The sequence below is a fragment of the Eleutherodactylus coqui genome, chromosome 5 (assembly GCF_035609145.1).
Source record: "Eleutherodactylus coqui strain aEleCoq1 chromosome 5, aEleCoq1.hap1, whole genome shotgun sequence".
Lineage (NCBI taxonomy): Eukaryota > Metazoa > Chordata > Amphibia > Anura > Eleutherodactylidae > Eleutherodactylus > Eleutherodactylus coqui.
Window position 1 is genome coordinate 108,056,977 of NC_089841.1, and position 18,504 is coordinate 108,075,480.

Below are 18,504 nucleotides of genomic sequence, written 5' to 3' on the forward strand. Positions count from 1 at the left end.
GACTGTTATCCCCCTAAACTGCTGCAACGGGAATGTTACTGTGGCCTGTCTTGACTGCTACTACTACTGAAATGGAACTAAGACTGTGCTCCCCCTATACTGCTGCTTCGGAATTGTTACTGGGGCCTGTCTTGACAGCTACTATTACTGAAATGGAACTAATACTGTGCTCCCCCTATACTGCTGCTTCGGAATTGTTACTGGGGCCTGTCCAGACTGCTACTACTACTGAAATGGAACTAATACTGTGCTCCCCCTATACTGCTGCTAGTGATATGTTACTGGGGCCTGTCTTGACTGCTACTGTTACTGAAATGCAACTAATACTGTGATCCCCCTATACTGCTGCTAGTGATATGTTACTGGGGCCTGTCCCTAATGCTACCGCTGAAATGTTACTAATTCTGAGCTCTGCCTATACTGCTGCTAATGCTATGTCACTGGGGTGTGGAAACGGAGGCTGCCCAAAGACATGATGGCGGCGAGGCCATTTCTCACCAACGCGGTTACTGTTAAGGTGCATATAACCACGGACACGTAGTGCCTCAAAAACATCCCCCTCCTCCTCCAACAATGAAAACATTGTTGGCAAATACCTTTGCATTGGTCCGTCTGGTGGCAGTCCAAGAATTTCACCTTTAACGACACAACAAGAGAGCCCCCCCACCATACCCCCGCCACGGCCCACTTAATCCTGGCCACATTCCGAAAACCAACTAAATAAAACCGCGCTACTAGGTCGGCAGTCGCGACCACATTCCCACCAACGCGGTTACTGTTAAGGTACATATTACCAGTCTGAGTGGGGCATGCACTGTGGGCCGAAGCCCACCTGTATTGTATCTGACGTTAGCTCTGCTGAGCAGGGCACTGCAATGGGATACATTTATGTACCGCCGATGGGTTCCAGGGAGCCACCCATGCTGTGGGTCCACAGGGACTTCACATTACGGATTTGTACCTGCCAGTGTCTATGTATTAAAAACCCCGGTCAGACTGTGCATGCAGTGTGGGCCGAAGCCCACCTGCATTTAATCTGATGTTACCTCAGCTGTGCTGGGCACTGCAATGGGATTTGTTTATGTACCGCCGGTGGGTTCCAGGGAGCCACCCAAGCTTTGGGTCCACACGGACTTCACATTAGGGAGTTGTACCTGCCTGTGTCTACTTATAAAAAAAAACCCAGTCTGACTGGGGCATGCAGTGTGGACCGAAGCCCACCTGCGTTTAATCTGACGTTACCTCAGCCGTGCTGGGCAATGCAATGGGATTTATTTATGTAACGCCGGTGGCTTCCTGGGACCCACCCATGCTGTCGGTCCACACGGAGTTGTACCTGCCTGTGTCTACTTATAAAGAACCCCAGTCTGACTGGGGCATGCAGTGTGGGCCGAAGCCCTCCTGTATTTAATCTGACGTTAGCTCTTCTATCCGGGGCACTGCATTGGGATAAACTACAGGAGCAATACAGCGCTAATGAGACATGCACAGCTACGCTAGCATAGGAGTCCGCTGTAGGCACGCGATTGCTGAGGGTTTGTGCAGAGGCCTATGTTCTGGGTGCAGTGAAAGTCCGCTTCCAGCCTAGGATTGCTGAATCTGTGGGCCAAGGCCTATGCCGTGGGCGCGGTGCAAGTCTGCCATGTTTGGCCGCTCAGATCAATTTTTTGTTCATGTCTTGGGTTTCCTAGGACCCACCTATGCTGTTGGTGCAAACTTAGTTCCCATTGCGGTGTTTGACCTGTCTGGCACAAAGGCACTGACTGACTGACTTGGGTAGGGGGCAGAGCGCTGACGGCTTTCCGCTTGCAGTGTGGATTGAGCTATGCGACACCTTGACAGAATGGAAAAGATATATGATGGATTGCGCTCCAAGAAGTGGATAGAGAATGGTTGCAAGAATGTACCAGGAGTATATGGAGAAAAGAAACTGTAGAGAAAAGATTACTTACCCCATGACGCCGGGCCCGTGTATTGGGTGCCCGTGCGTCAAAATCCGAGATGGCATGTAAATCCACAATGAGGGTAGTACTTCCTTGCACCGGTCACAAAAGACATCTTGAAGAGAGTGTCTTGGTGACTCCCAGAGATGAAAAAACACACCACGGGATATAAAACAAGCCAATAGAAAACAAAAATTTAACCAGCGCTCCAGTGTTTAGAAAGGTGACAATTAAATGATGCAGAGGTTTGTAGTACTGTGGTAGTAAATATTAATTACTATACAGGGGTGCTAATGGTTAAGCACCCCTGGATCCGAGATGGCAGGCAGAATTCACAAGGTGTATACGGAAATTCTTTTTTTTTTACCGCATCATTTGATTGTCACCTTCCTAAACACCGGAGCGCTGGTTAAATTTTTGTTTTCTATTACCTTGACAGAATGAATACTGTGTGGCACATGGATTCCCCATTGCTATGCCCACGTTTGCAGCTCCTGACGGAGGTGGCACAGGATTGGATGTCTCATTGCTTCTGTACAGCATTGTGGGCTATCGCCCCGCCCCTTTTAAAGAGGGTCGCTGCCTGGCCCTGCCAACCCTCTGCAGTGTGTGCCTCCGGTTCCTCCTCATGGCAGACACACTTATAAATAGACATGAGGGTGGTGTGGCTATGAGGCCAGCGTGTGGCATGAGGGCAGCTGAAGGCTGCGCAGGGACACTTTGGTGTGCGCTGTGGACACTGGGTCGTGCGGGGGGGTTGGCCAGCATGTAACCCAGGAGACGTGGCAGCGGAGTGTCATGCAGGCAGTGATTGTGCTTTGTTGGAGGTAGTGTGGTGCTTAGCTAAGGTATGCCTTGCTAATGAGGGTTTTTCAGAAGTAAAAATTGTTGGGGGGGGGGGCACTCTTGCCGCTATTGTGGCTTAATAGTGGGACCTGGGAACTTGAGATGCAGCCCAACATGTAGCCCCTCGCCTGCCCTATCCGTTTCTGTGTCGTTCCCATCACTTTCTTGAATTTCCCAGGTTTTCACAAATGAAAACCTTAGCGAGCATCGGCGATATACAAAAATGCTCGGGTCGCCCATTGACTTCAATGGGGTTCGTTACTCGAAACGAACCCTCGAGCATCGCGGGAAGTTCGACTCGAGTAACGAGCACCCGAGCATTTTGGTGCTCGCTCATCTCTAGTGTAGACAATAATACATTTTTTGTTTTCATTTATATAATACTCACCTCACCATGTTCCTCGGACAAGTCCTGGCTGCTTCTTCTGACTCTGTCATTAGTCGCAGCCCTGCCGGATCTAGTCATGGCTCTCTTCCTCATCACGGTTGGTGGCATTGGGCTACCAGGGTAATTGGTGCCTGCTGATGACAGCGTGCCTGGCAGCCTATTGAATGGGGAATTGGCCTACCTGGAGATTAAAGGAGATGTCTCGAGGCAGGAGTGGATTTTTTTTTTTTGCCCAGTCCCCCTTATTAAGCATACATTACTAAGCCCCCCTGTAAATGACTTTTCTAGCTGGTTTGTACTTACCGTTCCAGCGTTTCAGCAACTTATAAAAATTTTCCCAAGATGGCCGCCGGCTCTTTTCCCGTCGCTTGCTGTAGCCCGACGTGCGCGCTCCCGAGACGCTACCAGCTGTGTCTCCCTGACAACCAGACGCCCCGCAGCCGCCGACCGGACCCCTGGAGTGAACACGGCCGACCAGTCACCCACCGCCAGGCAGCAGGTAACCGGCGCAGCGGCCCCCCCGGCACAGCGGCAGCCCCCCCATCGCAGCGACAGCCCCCCCATCACAGCGGCAGCCCCCCCATCACAGCGGCAGTCCCCCCATCGCAGCGGCAGCCCCCCCCATCAAGCGACAGCGCCCACATCGCAGCGGCAGCCCCCCCATCGCAGTGACAGCCCCCCCATCACAGCGACAGCCCCCCCATCAAGCGACAGCGCCCCCATCACAGCGACAGCCCCCCCCCCATCAAGCGACAGCGCCCCCATCACAGCGGCAGCCCCCCCCCCCATCAAGCGACAGCGCCCCCATCACAGCGACAGCCCCCCCGGCCCATCACTTACCTGGGCGGCAGGACGGCGGGACAGCTGGGCGGCTCTGCACCTTCCTCTAACAGAGGATGGTACAGAATGGCTGCTCCAGCGCGCTCCCGAGCAGTGACAGCTTGTCTGCGCATGCGCAGAAGAGCTGTAGCGGGGAGCACACTGAAGCGGCTCGTGCTGAAAGGAGAAGAACGGACTGCGCAAGCGCGTCTAAAAAAGCAAGCTGCCAGCGATTTTAGACGGATCCATGGAGACGAGGACGCTAGCAACGGAGCAGGTAAGTGAATAACTTCTGTATGGCTCATATTTAATGCACGATGTATATTACAAAGTGCATTAATATGGCCATACAGAAGTGTATAACCCCACTTGCTGCCGCGAGACAACCCCTTTAAGGTATTTGGAAAAGCAGGACTTGTAGAACTCTAATAAATAATATGTAGTATTTGACTAAGAGCCTGGATTATATGGCTTAAACATGTACGCATTCCTTTTTTTCCTCTACTTTGCACTATGTTGCCTTTTAAAGGATGCAATAAAAAGTAAGTCTTATTTATGAGAGTGCTAGAAGTCCCGATTTTCCTATGACCTGTTGATTCATTGCTGGATCGAGGGTTTTTCTTCTCTGCGCCTTCTTATTTAAATGATAACTGATTTAATCCTGTGGTGGTGAGCTGTTTTTTTTTTCTTCTAGCTATTTGTACAGATTAAGGTTTTTACGTTTGTTTGGCCCCCATTCCTGCACATTGGGACTCTCATCCTGACTCCGAAATTGACTCTGACATTGGGGTTGTTCTTTGATATTCCTCCTGACTGGCCCTTTAAAGTTTTTGCATGGTACCTATTACTCAACTTCTTCTCTGGCTCTAATCCTTGGCTTCATTCCTTAGTACATTACCGCTTCATCAGCGCTACTTCCATTGTTGACTATTCTGGGGACCAAGACCTGAGAATTCAAACCTCCTTGAAGGGATTGATGGTGAAGACGTGGAGATTCCTTTGACTTTACACTCCAGTCAAGCCAGTGCCAATGGTGACTCTTAAGAATCCATATTTGTGGGTAAGAAACATTACAATTTATCTTAATGTTTTCGACTTTCATCACAGAGGGGGTTTATGGGTACTGGAACGCTCATATCACCTTAAGCTTGCCTATAAACAGATCATTGAATGTAGAAAATATGTGTTAACCACATGCACATGATTGTAAGTTTAGGATCTCTGGTATGTGACTCCTGATTTCTAACATGTGAATAAGTAAGGAAAAGTGAATAGAAAACTTTTGACATGCCACTCTGATGATATACTATCACTGAACCACCTGAGTTATGCAGTTAGTCTAAAGAGCGAAATACAGTAGAAATGTATCAAAATGTGCGACACAGTTAAATGCTAAATTACATTGTCAACAATTTCTTGTCAGATTACTCAGGCAGTCAAATTGATTTAAGTAAGTATTTAGACGACTATACATATGCCATCCTATTAAACTTGTACACTTAATCCTTTTCTCTGTCCCCTAACATCCAATATACATTAATCCCAAACCTAATTCTATGTAACCATTTAGACAGCCTGAATGGTAGAAATCTACAGAAGAATTGCTCAGCTATACTGCAATCTGAAGAATGAACCAGCTAAATCCTCATTAAGCGCAGAATCCTTCCTAAAGATATTGTGCATTAAAGCAACAGTGTCATCTAGTGCTAACAAGAGCAGAATCCATATTACCCATAGGATGAGTGTCACAGACATGCAGCAATAATGAGCATTAGCAGGCAATAGAAAAGAAGATTTAGGCTTAAAGTGGTTTGCCCTATTCAATGTATACTGTACATTGTAATCCATTTGCAACCTCGTTAAAGAATAGAGACTTAACCAATTTATAACATATTTTTTCTTTCCGTGCAGGAAGCTTTTCAACATTTCTGTGCCATATAAAGGTAAAAAGCCAACATTGCAACCGTTTTTTGTTTAATGCTGTAGACCCAAAATGAAAAAAAAAATTTTTTGCAAATACTCTTAATTAAAAATCCCCTTTTGTTTCAGCCCCTATGTAAACCTATGTGTCTCCATAGCAACAGACTACACACAAACCTTGTGTAGTCATACTCCCTTCTAGCTGTTCCCTTTACTAACATGCCTTTCACAAATTTGCAGTATGTTACATTGAGGACATGTAGATTTGCATAGGAAGTTTATATACAAAACAAGAGAGGACTTCTAATTAAGTCTATAAGCAAAGTTGATTTATTTTTATATTAGATGCATGTAAACTAGGCAAAAAAATATTGTTCATGAAGATCATCCTTCACATTTAACAAGTTATACACGAATAGCAAAACATAGTGACTTTTTTCCACAGAAACAGCGCCACACCTGACCACAGGTTGTGTATGGTGTTGCATCTGAGCTCTATTAACCCCAATGGAGTTTCTCAAGGAAAGCAGCCATGCTTTTCATATTCTGTACACTTCCATTGACTTTTATTGCTATTAGAAAATAATCTTTTTTTGACATTTTAGTGGTTACATATCATACCGTATTTGTGATGCCCGTTTGTAGTTGGGGTGAACCTGGTTGTATCTGAAGGTCAGCAGAGCTAACGTTTGTTCCACAACTTCGGAAAAAATCTTGTGTGCATGAAACGGTGGTGCAATGGTCCACAGATCATAGAGGAGGCCATTGCAGAAGTAATACCACATCTGGATGGAAAATGAACAACGTTCACCCTTTATAAATAAATTAAAAAGGTATAGTTTTTAGCATAAAAAAATCTTACATTACTACATTTAATACAGAGTCAAGTCACATTATTATGACCACCAGCTAATATCCAGAGTAATCGCTAGATGGGCTGAGAGTGACTTAATAAGGTGCTGGCAGGTTGTCTCAGGTATCTTGAGCCATGCTGACTGCAAGCATCCCACAGTTCCTGGAGGGTACATGGGAGTGGATCCATAAAGTGAACACAACAATTGAGGTGGTCCTGCAGATGGTCAATTGGGTTTAAGTCTGCAGAATTAGGGGGCCAGGGAAGCACTTGGAAGTCTTGGTCGTGCTCTTCCAAATATTGGCAGACATTTCTCGCTATATGACATGTTACATTGTCTTGCTGAAAGATTCCATCTGCCCCAGGACAGACAAACAGCGTGCATGGGTGTACATGATCTGCAAGAATGGATTCAAACTCAAATCTTTTTTTCAGAGTGCTTTCCATATGAATGAGTGGGCCCAGAGAATACCACAAAAAATTCCCCAGACCATAATACAGCAGCCACCAGCTTGTGTTCTTCCAGCAATGGTTTCAGAGTGTTTGTTCTCGGATGTGCCTGACACGCCAACGTTAATACAATGAAGCAGAAAATGTGACTATTTGGAGAAAGCTTAGCCAATCAGTGGTGGTTCAATTCTGACGTGCAAATTGAAACCTTTTCTTCTGATGCACCATTGTTAGCATAGATGTAGTGACCATCCGTCTGCTTCGAAGCCCCACACGCAGTAGGATTGGCTGATTTGTTATTTTAGCCACTTAGTGCTGCACTGTAGTGTACAGGTCAGCCCTCGCATACCTTTGTAGCTGATGTTCACTTCTTACATAAATGACACGAGGTGCTCCACAGTTTCCATGTCAGTTATTCCGAATCGTGCCATTTGTCCATACACTTTCACCACAGCAGCATGCAACCAGTTCACAAACTGCACTGTTTGACACATACTGCCACCCTTGGCTCGAAAGCCAATAATCAGCCCTTTCTGCAACTTTGATAAATCGCCCCTTTTACCCATGACAACAATGAAAGATATGTGAGCAGACATGTCACTTCCTTTATGGGTTGCACGCTGCCGACAACAAAAATAGGAGGTAGAAATAATAATGTGACTCGACTGTGTACAATCATTAAAAGCAATGAAAATTCTTTAGGCAGTGATGTTGGCAAACAAACCACAGGAAGGCTTTCCAAGAAAATTTAATTTTACATAAATATGATTACATCGTGTTTGGGACTTGCATTCATTGTGCATGCCCATGATGTAGTCAGGAGATGCTTGTATTGCAAGGCATATTCAACTATGGTTTTCAATACAGTTAAGAGCGGCTGTGAGGGAGTACTGTGGCAGTGCGGCTTTGAGCTGATAAATTAAGTCATAACTTATGCCCCTTTTACACAGGACAATTCTCGTTTGCCCAGGTGAACGAGCTGATGACGTCATCACCAGCTCATCTGCGCTTCAGCCTGTTTACACAATGATTCTTGTTGAGGATCGTGCAGTTCTCGCTCATCTGCGCTGTCATCACCAGCCGCCTGTTTAGACAATGATTCTTGTTGAGGATCGTGCAGTTCTCGCTCATCTGTCGTTCAGTGTTTCACATTGCTATGTGAAACACTGATCGATCAGTGTTTAAGCTCCCTGACAAGTGAGTGAGTCGGATCTTATTTTTGTGCCGGCTGAAACTGAATGATGAATCGTTGAGTGTAAACACACCTTTAAGTCTAGTTGCTAGTAATATACTGTTCAACACCCACATTGGGGATATCAGAGAGCTTGCCCCAAGAAACCGATGTTTGAAAACTCTTCAGCTGAAGGTAGAACTATAAGGGCAGAGGTTGGGCAAGGAGGCTTAGCAGAACTTAAGGGGGTACTGCAATTAGTTGACGTTTTTTCAAGTTTTCACTCAACCACTGGATAGGCACAAATTAATATAATCAGTGGGTGTCCAGCATTGGAATCCCCACCAATCACCAGAACAGGCATCCTGAAGTTTCCCAAATGAATAGATCAACAGCTCCACATGCGTTTTGCCATTCCATTCATTTCAATGGGACTGCCAGAGAAAGCTGGGTGCTTCAAGTCAGATATCTCAAGCAATCCCACTGAAATAACATCCCATTCATTGAGGGAGTTTTTGGAGCCCATTCTGGTCCGAGCAGTCAGACCTACACCGATCTATCATTTTTTACCTGTCCAATGGGTGGGTAAAAACATTTTAAAAAACATCAACTGACTAGAATACTCCTTTAAAAGTACACTATTTATCGTATTAGTCACACAATGAAATTTCCAAAATGATCTTCCATGGGAGGTCCGGCCACTCTTACTGCTTTTATTTTCTAGTCTTCCGCAGATGAGTTTGTAAGCAGTATGGGTTACAAAGCTTGCTGGGTTTCCTTCCACTTTGATCGGAAACCTCAGAATCTCCATGCCATACACTGGAATGTGACTGTAATGGCCCCTAACTAATGTAAATTTATGATCAGTCTCTAAGGTTGCTTACTTGTTATATGAATTTCTCAAAAGTTGCATATGAGAGACGGAGACTCCCCTCTATCCCTGGGACTCCTGAAAGTATAAATTCCATTAAAAGGAGGAATGATTTAAAAGGCTCTGATCTCCACCATAAAATTAAAAGTCTTAACTCCTGCATTATCTAAACTAGGGTGTCTCAAGCTTTTTCTGCCAAGTCTCACCAGCCATAGATTTCTGCAAGAATGAAGCAATTTGTAGTCAAGTGGGAAGTATCGTCAGAGAGCAGAACTACTGTGCTGTGTCTGAAATACCTAAGAAGCAATGACATGAGTTTTGAAGGAGGTACCAGAGGTTGGGCCTCAAAGCTTAAAGGGGTTTTCCAGGTCTTAAAAAAAAATCTAAGGTTAAAATGGTGTAAAATTAACAAAAAAAACAGATACTCACTTATTTCAGGAGGCTCACAGTCCAGAACTGGATCTCCATTGCCTTCTGTTCATAACCTGGACGAAGCCGGTGGGTAGTCATATGCCGTGCATTGTTCAAAATGACTGCTTGCTAATCATAGGCGCCAGTGGTAATTTTTCCATGGCCACAGAGGCCTGCACATTATACGGCACATGGCCACCCGCCAATTGTTCTGGGTTCTAAGAGTCGGGTGACGGAACTCCAGTGTTGGACGAGTAGCCACTGGAGTAGGCAAGTATCCATACTTTTTTTTATTTCACACCACTTTAAGTCAACTGATTTTTAAAGTCTCAGAAGACTCCTCAAAAATCTGTGTACAGCCACACGCTGTACAGGGGAAAAGCCTATATAACCAATTAATATGGCTTTTACCTAATGATATGATTGTGATTTTAGTAGTGAGTTCTAGTGATGCTATGTGACCCCACTGGTGTCACCAGTAATATCTAGAAGAGATACACTTTGGCTTATTGACACCCCCTCACTCATTGTTTGACTGGGATCAGTGATAAGTGAACTTCTAAACTCAGAGTGTTATACAAGGCTTTTATGGCTCTTAGGCAGTGGTATACACCAGTGTTCAGGACTAGTGTTGAGTGAATTGAACCAGTAGAACCCTGTTTTGTGTAGAACTTTGCTAAAAGCTCAGTTTGGATTCATGCCGAACCAAACTTTTAGCAAAGTTCTACTGGAAACAGGGTTCTACTGGTTGAGTTCGCTCAACACTGGCCAGGGTATTTAGATACATGTCAGCACTCTGAATTTTTGCCCCAACTGAATGAAACCCTAACTATATTATGCCTCTACAAGAGTGCTTGAGAGCCGCATTTAACTCCTGAGCAAATGGATAGGGCAACAATTGTATAAGGTATCTAGATGTACACCCTACCATGTTTCATCGGAAATACATGGTAACAAGTCCTTTTTACATTACCTAGCAATTCTCTGCCAGTAATATATTCTTGCCTCATTGTGCATTCCCAGCTCTATCATAATTTTATTGTCCCTGATTTATTAAACTCCTGGTTTGCGGAAGTTGTTCTGTTTCTTATCTTCCAGATCTTCAGCCTCATAAAAGGATAAGAAAAAGCTAACCAGATAACGGTGCCCAACTGTTAAGCGTGACCCAATGATGCCATTTTAACAGAAACATTATTGGAGTTGTTCAGGCAACCACATTTGTGTAGATTCATTAGCATTACTAATGGACTTTTATGAACTTCTTTCAGTGTATTATGAAAGGGCAGAGGAATAAAATTAACCACACAACTCCATTCACATAAATATGTATTCATGTGAGAGCATAGGCCATGGAACATTTTTAAGATGTGTCAAGACGTTTCACCTATTACATGCACTAAAACTGATTTTTATGACTTTATGAAGAATTGGCAGATGTTCTAATAGATTAAGATGACCTCATTTCTTCCTGACCAGATCAGAAGATTAGTGTAATTTCCGGGACTTCTTAAATAAAATCAGCCCATGCTATTATGCTGAGAATAATGCATTCTAATATGAACAGAGATTCATCAATATAGATTTTATTCAGCTCTAGGTTTACTCAGCAGCTCATGATCAAACATGCAAAGCCTATTACTGAGGTAGTTATTTCCTTACAATTTATCCATCTCAGGCTGCTTATGAAATTTGTTCGGTTACATTATGTCAGGTCACAGTGACCTGCATTCATTATAAGACATGTGGTTTCCAGGTCCGGCGTGACTGTATAGAGTAAGTCTTGCATTGCATTAATTACACATGTGGCCATTAATTTGGCTTGTGTCTTTAAATATACACATCATTATTTCTGATAGTCTGTTATTCTCAACAAAAAAAAAAAAAATCCACTGCCTAATGACCATATGGTACTTAGTGCATTGCAGAATACAGCCAAACTTTGTCAAACACTCATCAAAACAGGCTGCACTTCAGGTCAATAGATTGAGGAAATTTATTACAGGTTTTTTGGAGTAGCAAAGATACAAAATTTAGGGCAAGCCCCACAAATTTTTGTGACCTTTTAGGTTCTACGATAAAAGGCTGTGGATTGTTGGGAGGGGACGTGGCCACGCCAGCTTGACTTTTTTTATGTATAATGTATGCCAGAAACTGGAGTAATTTATACCAGAAATCTACCTCAGGCCCTAGCTAGCGGAGATTTCTATGTTAGCGAATGGACTTGCCGTATATGCGCCTAATGTATAAAGTATTATGCTCCTATTCATACATTAGGCACATCGTGCAGGGAACATATTAAGACAGGCATTTGAAACACTGGTCTTTAGGTCTCATGCACACGGGCTGATTTTTGCTGCGGAAACCGGGGCTGGCATCCGCCTCCAGATTCCGCAGCAATAACCCTCCATAGAATGCTATGGAAAAAAGAATTCTTCATGCACACAAGCAGAAATTAATTGCAGTTTCCGTTCGCGGATGAAAAATCGCAGCGTGTTCCATTTTACTGCGGTACCTGCACAAACAACTTCCATTGAAATCCGACCCGCAGCCCGTCCACAGTTCACACTGCGGACGGGTCATGGATTCCGCAGGAAGAGTAAAACATTATAAAAAAAATACTGAGCATTTGCGCCAGCTTGCACGTCCACACACATCCTCAGTAAAGAAGAAAGAAAACACTAACAGGTACGCAGGGTCGCCGGCTGATTCACATGGGATTCCCCATGCAGAATCCGCACATACTGTAGACATGAGGCCTAAACCAGTTTTCCAGCATTACACCTTTTTTTTTCCAGATGGTCATGTGATCTTAATTCTGACCAACTCAGATGTAATTAGGGCTATGCTGCCTCAAACTACCGTAGTCAATTTAACAGTCTGAGTGATGTTGTTCCATTAGTCCTACCACTGAAACTGCACTCCCGTCATAGTTACTGATAATGATCACACAGCTCCTGCCATACAGTTATAATAGAGGAGATCACAGCTCATCCTCCTGATTGTATACTTACGGCCTGTAGTTTATTTATGTGAATATAGATCAAACAGTTTCCCTAGCAGCCAGAAATTATAAAGCCTTTAGCTGAAGCTCTGCTGATTCATCCTGGGATCGATTTAAAACCGAAAGTAAAAAATGTCACCATCAACTTGGTGTCTGATAAGCCTCAGACAGGTGGCTACAGCGAATGGGAGTGGCTGCAATACACAGAGGAGACCTCCAGAGCATAACAGGCAATCACATGAGGGGAGCAGAAATGGAAAAATGTGTTATCGCCAGAGTGGCCCTTTAAGGAGGTGTAAATCCGTTCCAAGACCACAGATAGTGCACAATTTCTCACGGTAAAAATCTTGAGGCCAGGACAGTAGATGGATGGATTTCATTATAGTCAATGGGGTCAGTCGAGCACTGTTTGGTTCCGTCACAAGAGAGATTCTTTCCCTGCAAGGATTCTGTTTTCCTGTCCCATGATGGAACAAGAGACTAGAAACCCAAACCCAGATATGAACAGAGCCTAACATACATTGTAAAGTACATTCAATTTACAGACAGGATGGACAGGATGAAAAGAAATCAACTGTGTGGCTATGTTCCCTACTTCACGTTTGGATGGAGAAGACTGCTAGCATTTTCTCTTGAGACCATCAATCAAATATAGGATGTAGGATAATATTTTACTATGTTAGGCTACCATCACCTTGTATTTTGCAGTGTCCGTTTGCTGTATGTGCCGGTAAAGCTCACGATGCATATCTATAGACCTCCATTTACCTGATGGTAGCCAAAGCAGGGGCATAACCATAGGGGATGCATAGGATGTGGTGGCACCTGAGCCCAAGAGCCCTCGGGGGCCCATGAGATCTCTCTTCTTCATATAGGGAGCCCAGTACTATGACTAAAGCATTATAGTCTAGGGCCCTGCTACAGGTTTTGTATAGCATTCTGGCAGAGTGCTGTGCTATTTCACACAGAGGCATGCAGTAAAAAACAACACCTCACATAGTATAGGTATGATGAATACCAATGTAAGATAGTAACATAGTAGGTTAGGCTGAATGAAGACAATGTCCATCTAGTTCAGCCTCTTCCCCCCCCCCCCCCTCCCCTTGTTGGTCTAGAGGAAGGCAAAAAAAACAAAAAAAAAACAATAAGCCAATTTAGCTCATTTGGAGGAAAAAATTCCTTCCTGATTCCATAATGGCAGTCAGAGTAATCCCTGGATCAACATTTGAGATCGACGACCCACTGGTCACCTAATGTCTATATCCTGTAATATCATAGTGCTTTAGAAAGACATCTAGTCCCCTCTTAAGCTCCTCTATGGATTTTGCCATCACCACGTCCTCAGGCAGAGAGTTCCACAGTCTCACTGCTCTTACAGTAAAGAACCCCCTTCTGTGTTGGTGATATGTATGGTTATACAGTGGTAAACATCACAGGCATCGGTTAAGACATCCACCTGACGGCCACCACATACAGACACTGCAAAATGGAGTGCGAAGGAACCCTAAGTTATTAAAAAGAAAAAACTAAGAGAAATAGCAGTAGTATACTACTGTATTGCAAAGTCCAATTTGACTGACTGTAGTGCCAGATATACAGTATAATCTAGTACTCAGGAGCCAAGTGCCTGTGATATTGTTCAGTGCCAACTACCAGTTATGCAAAGTTCTGATCCCAGTGCCAAGTTTTAGTAATGATATGACATCTTTGCTGTAGTTGGTGCAAAAACAACTAACAGCTAACAACTAAGAAGACATACAGTGATTTGCGAGCCAAACCATATGCTACACCCAAGCCAACAGGATGGGTAACGATGGTCTTTAGCATACGGCAAGGATGGACAGTGAACAGCAAAGTTAAATGGGTTGTACAAGACTTTTACTATTAATGACTTATCTTCTATAATAGGTCATCAAAAGATGACCAGTGGAGGTCCACAGCTCAGGATCCCTGATCATCCACTGATCTCTGGGCCCGCTGTCAGTGTAGACACTGCTGGAAGCAGATAGCACTATTAACACTGCAGTGGCTCAGTTTGGCATTGCAGGCATAGCTCCCATTGAACTTAATGGGAGCTATGCCTGCAGTACCAAAACAAGAATGGTTCAAGAGCCTCAATCACCGAAGCAAAAAAGTAAAATGTTTCAGATGTATGTCCTGCTTTTTACTGAGGTAATGAAATATCTCATGTATTACAATTAGTAGTTTCCTACAAAAGGGGTTCCATACACATTGCAATAGCCACAGAATGGGATGATTTAGTGATTCTGCATTGAGCAGGGGCTTGGACCAGATGACCCTAGAGGTCCCTTCCAATTCTACCATTCTATGGTTGGGATGATATGTTGGCTTCCATTAAAGCAATCATTCTGCTTTCTGACTCCCTGGCCTGCCAAAAATGATGCTTGTATTGTGCCGAGAACTCAGGAGAGCGGCCACTGCTCTTCTCTTTTACCTGTATCACTCCTGGTAAAGGCTTACATTCGAGAAATGTACTTTGCCAAAACATCAAATAGGCAAGGGTTACATTTTTTATACTTTTTGGAATCTGAAATAAAACAGTTTTCTTGTTATCCAAGATTTTACAAATGTTGGTATTATTAGAAAATGTGCTACTGGTGAATATGTTTCATCATGTTGTTTTAGCTGACAAGAAACACATAAAGCGCTGTTTACTAGACAGTATTGATGTTTTTAGCATGATCACTTGTCTACACTCATTCACTTCTTTTGACCTTTTTGTTATTCTAAACTACTTTCTCCTAGCAAACATCTGCTCTTTTTGTAAGCTAGTACAACATAAACAGATGTGAGGTTTTACTTTGCTTGTACACCAGGAAACTAAACATCTGGGCTTTATCACATAAACCTCCAAAATATTATCTTTACACAAGCAATTATTTATCCTTTTGACAAAAGCTACAATAATTGCAGGAAGGGACCTAGTTGCACAAAATCATTTGGGAATGGATCTAGAGCAATGTTCTTATATAACAAAGACTAGACAATCCAGGTAATATCTCTTTGATGCCAACTAATTTGTTTGCTTGTCTAAAAGCAAACAAGAAAGCAAAACAGCTCTCTGATGCTATATACCGTGTTTTCTCAAAAATAAGACCCCGTCTTATATTCATTTTTGCCCCAAAAGAGGCGCAGGTTTTACGGGGGGTGTCTTATACTCACCTAGCACGGAGCCGTTCGGGTCTCTCCCGCTGGGCTGCAGCGCTCCGGCAGGCTTCTGTGTAGTCCTCAATGCTGAAGGAGCAGCTCTTGCTGGTGATAGGGCTTGAAAACCTCCGCCTCCAGCAAGTGATTGCTCTGATTGGTTCATAGAATAATAGAATGGTAGAGTTGGAAGGGACTTCCCAAGTTATCTGGTCCAACTTCCCTGCTCAGTGTAGGATTCACTAAATCATCCTAGAGAGATATTTGTCCAGCCTTTGTTTACACACTTCCATTGAAGGAGAACTCACCACCTCCTGTGGTAACCTGTTCCACTCATTGATCACCCTCGCTGTCAGAAAGTTTTTTCTAATATCTGATCAGTGTTTCCTCCCTTTCAGTTTCATCCCATTGCTTCTAGTCTTTCCTTGTACAAATGAGAATAGGGCTGATCCCTCTGCAATGTGACAGCCCTTCAGATATTTGTAGACAGCTATTAAGTCTCCTCTCTGCCTTCTTTTTTGCAAGCTAAACATTCCCAGATCCTTTAACCGTTCCTCATAGGACATAATTTGCAGACCGCTCACCATCTTGGTATCTCTTCTCTGAACTTGCTCCAGTTTGTCTATGTTTTTTTTAAAGTGGGGTGCCCAGAACTGGACAAATTATTCCAGATGAGGTCTGACTAAGGAAGAGTAGAGGGGGAGAATGAACTCACGTGATTTAGACTCTATGCTTCTCTTAGGATTTCCAGGGTTAGTGGAAATATAGTCTGTGCTATCACCTGCATATAAACACTGGTCAAACACCCAGTAGTTAAATATTACCAGTAAATAAGGATCCCCTGATTGCAGTTTGGTAATCCTACACATCCAAAAAATGGAGACATGCAGGTGTTTCTCTGTTTTAAAGTTTAAGAGTTGCGATGGTTCGTCTGGTTCTGTAACTTCAATAGATTTCAAGAGCTGCCAGTTCTACATTATGTGAATGCAATAGGAGTTCAACTGGGGCCCGGACTAGGTGGGAGCCAACACTTAATTTTTTTCCACAGAAGCCTTCACAAATATTAATCAAGCCCTGACTGAACTCTATGGTGATTTAAGTTCCCTAGTAGAACTACTGGTGATCTAGGTGTTGTGATCATATTAAGACCTTGTCTTAGGGTATGTTCACACGTTGCTGGTGTGCTGCAGATTTTGGAACAGGGATCTGTACAGCGGATTTCACCCATTCAATTGAATCAAACTGAAGGTGTGAGATAGGCTGCCGATCTGCACCTAATTCGCAACTAAATCTGCAGCAACGAAGTGACATGTGAATGCACCCTTATACACAACCTGAAGGAATACTTCTAAAGTACAAGTATATTGTAAATGCACAGTAACTCACCTCGTAAAAAGCCTTGTTGTCATCCCAGTGGTGACTCTCTGCATCCATGAAAAGGCTTGTAGCACAAATGGTGACACAGTAATCTATAACTTGAGTTTGGAGATTACTGATAAATTCCTGGTATCGCTGGACAACAGCCAGAAACAAGGGTCTACAGAAAAAGAGATGATGATCAAATGAGGATAAACTATTGTGAGGAACACAGTAATAAAGTCATGTATGTGCGCTTCATTGTAATATAGTGCAAACTTTCTCCAAGAATTGTAATATAAAAATCCATCTAATTAATTAATTTCTTTGTTAGTTACTTAAAAAGAGTCCATCAATGTTCTAACCTCAGCGATTCCCAACCGGGGTGCTGTGGCAAAACCCAACAAGGGTGCCGTGGCTGGAAATCACTTAGCCAACATTAAACTGGCTTTCTAGGCAGCGCCGAACAGGATACACCACGGTCGGAGCGGAAGTGCTACTTCAACCCAAGCTGTGTCTGCCATTATGAGCGCCGGTCACTACACAGGGGTTGGTGCATCCTGGTGGACACTGCCTGGAAAGCTCCTTTAGGCTGGTTATGCACGGGGTGGATTTGCTGCAGAATTTCCATGTGGATCCTCTGCGAAGAAATTCCGTGGTATTTACAGTAGCAAAAAAGAGGATGAGAATTTAAAAATCTAGTCCACAAGCTGCAGAAAAAATCCGCACAGAACTCACGCGGAAATTGACATTTAATGCTGAATTTATTTTGGCAACATGTTAATTTTATAGCTGTTTTCTCAGCGGAATTCACCTCTTTTCAATGAGGGGGTGAATTATGCACAAAAATACGTGATAAAACCCACACCAAATAGTCTGTCTCAAAACCTGCCCTTTCTCTTGCTGACCTGCTACAGAAGGTCCACTGCAGATATTCTCCAGCAAACCAGTTAGGTGTGGACCCAGCCTTATGGCGTGTTTACACGTAGTCGAAATGTTGCGGATTTTCGCAGCAGAAAATTCCACGGCAAAATTCACACAAGAGTGAAAAAATGCACCATTGGTGTGGATTCTGACTCAAAATCAGCTACGATTCCTCAGTTGATTTCAGAAGTTACCACACTCCCCTCTCACCTCAAAAGTCTTCGCACTCTCGGCACCTCCTTCGCTGCACACCTGGCGGCCTCTAGTGAGTGCAGCATCACTGATCAGGTGATGCATAAAAGGGTCTCACTAGAGGACGCCGGTACCAGGAACATCGAGGTAAAATCATACATCATGATAAACCACGCTCCTGACCAAACCCCCTT

General features: G+C 43.8%; 1 protein-coding gene across 4 annotated transcripts in view; it reads right to left on the reverse strand.

The window, feature by feature from the left end:
• KIAA0825 (KIAA0825 ortholog) overlaps nucleotides 1-18,504 on the reverse strand; it is a 379,136-nt gene that overhangs the window by 275,238 nt on the left and 85,394 nt on the right. For all 4 annotated transcript variants that reach the window (XM_066602996.1, XM_066602997.1, XM_066602995.1 and 1 more), the window contains exons 9-10: nucleotides 17,225-17,375; nucleotides 6,538-6,728 (exon numbers count right to left, since the gene is read on the reverse strand). In XM_066602996.1, the coding sequence (XP_066459093.1) occupies nucleotides 6,538-6,728; nucleotides 17,225-17,375 (342 nt within the window). The remainder of the gene's footprint in view (nucleotides 1-6,537; nucleotides 6,729-17,224; nucleotides 17,376-18,504) is intronic.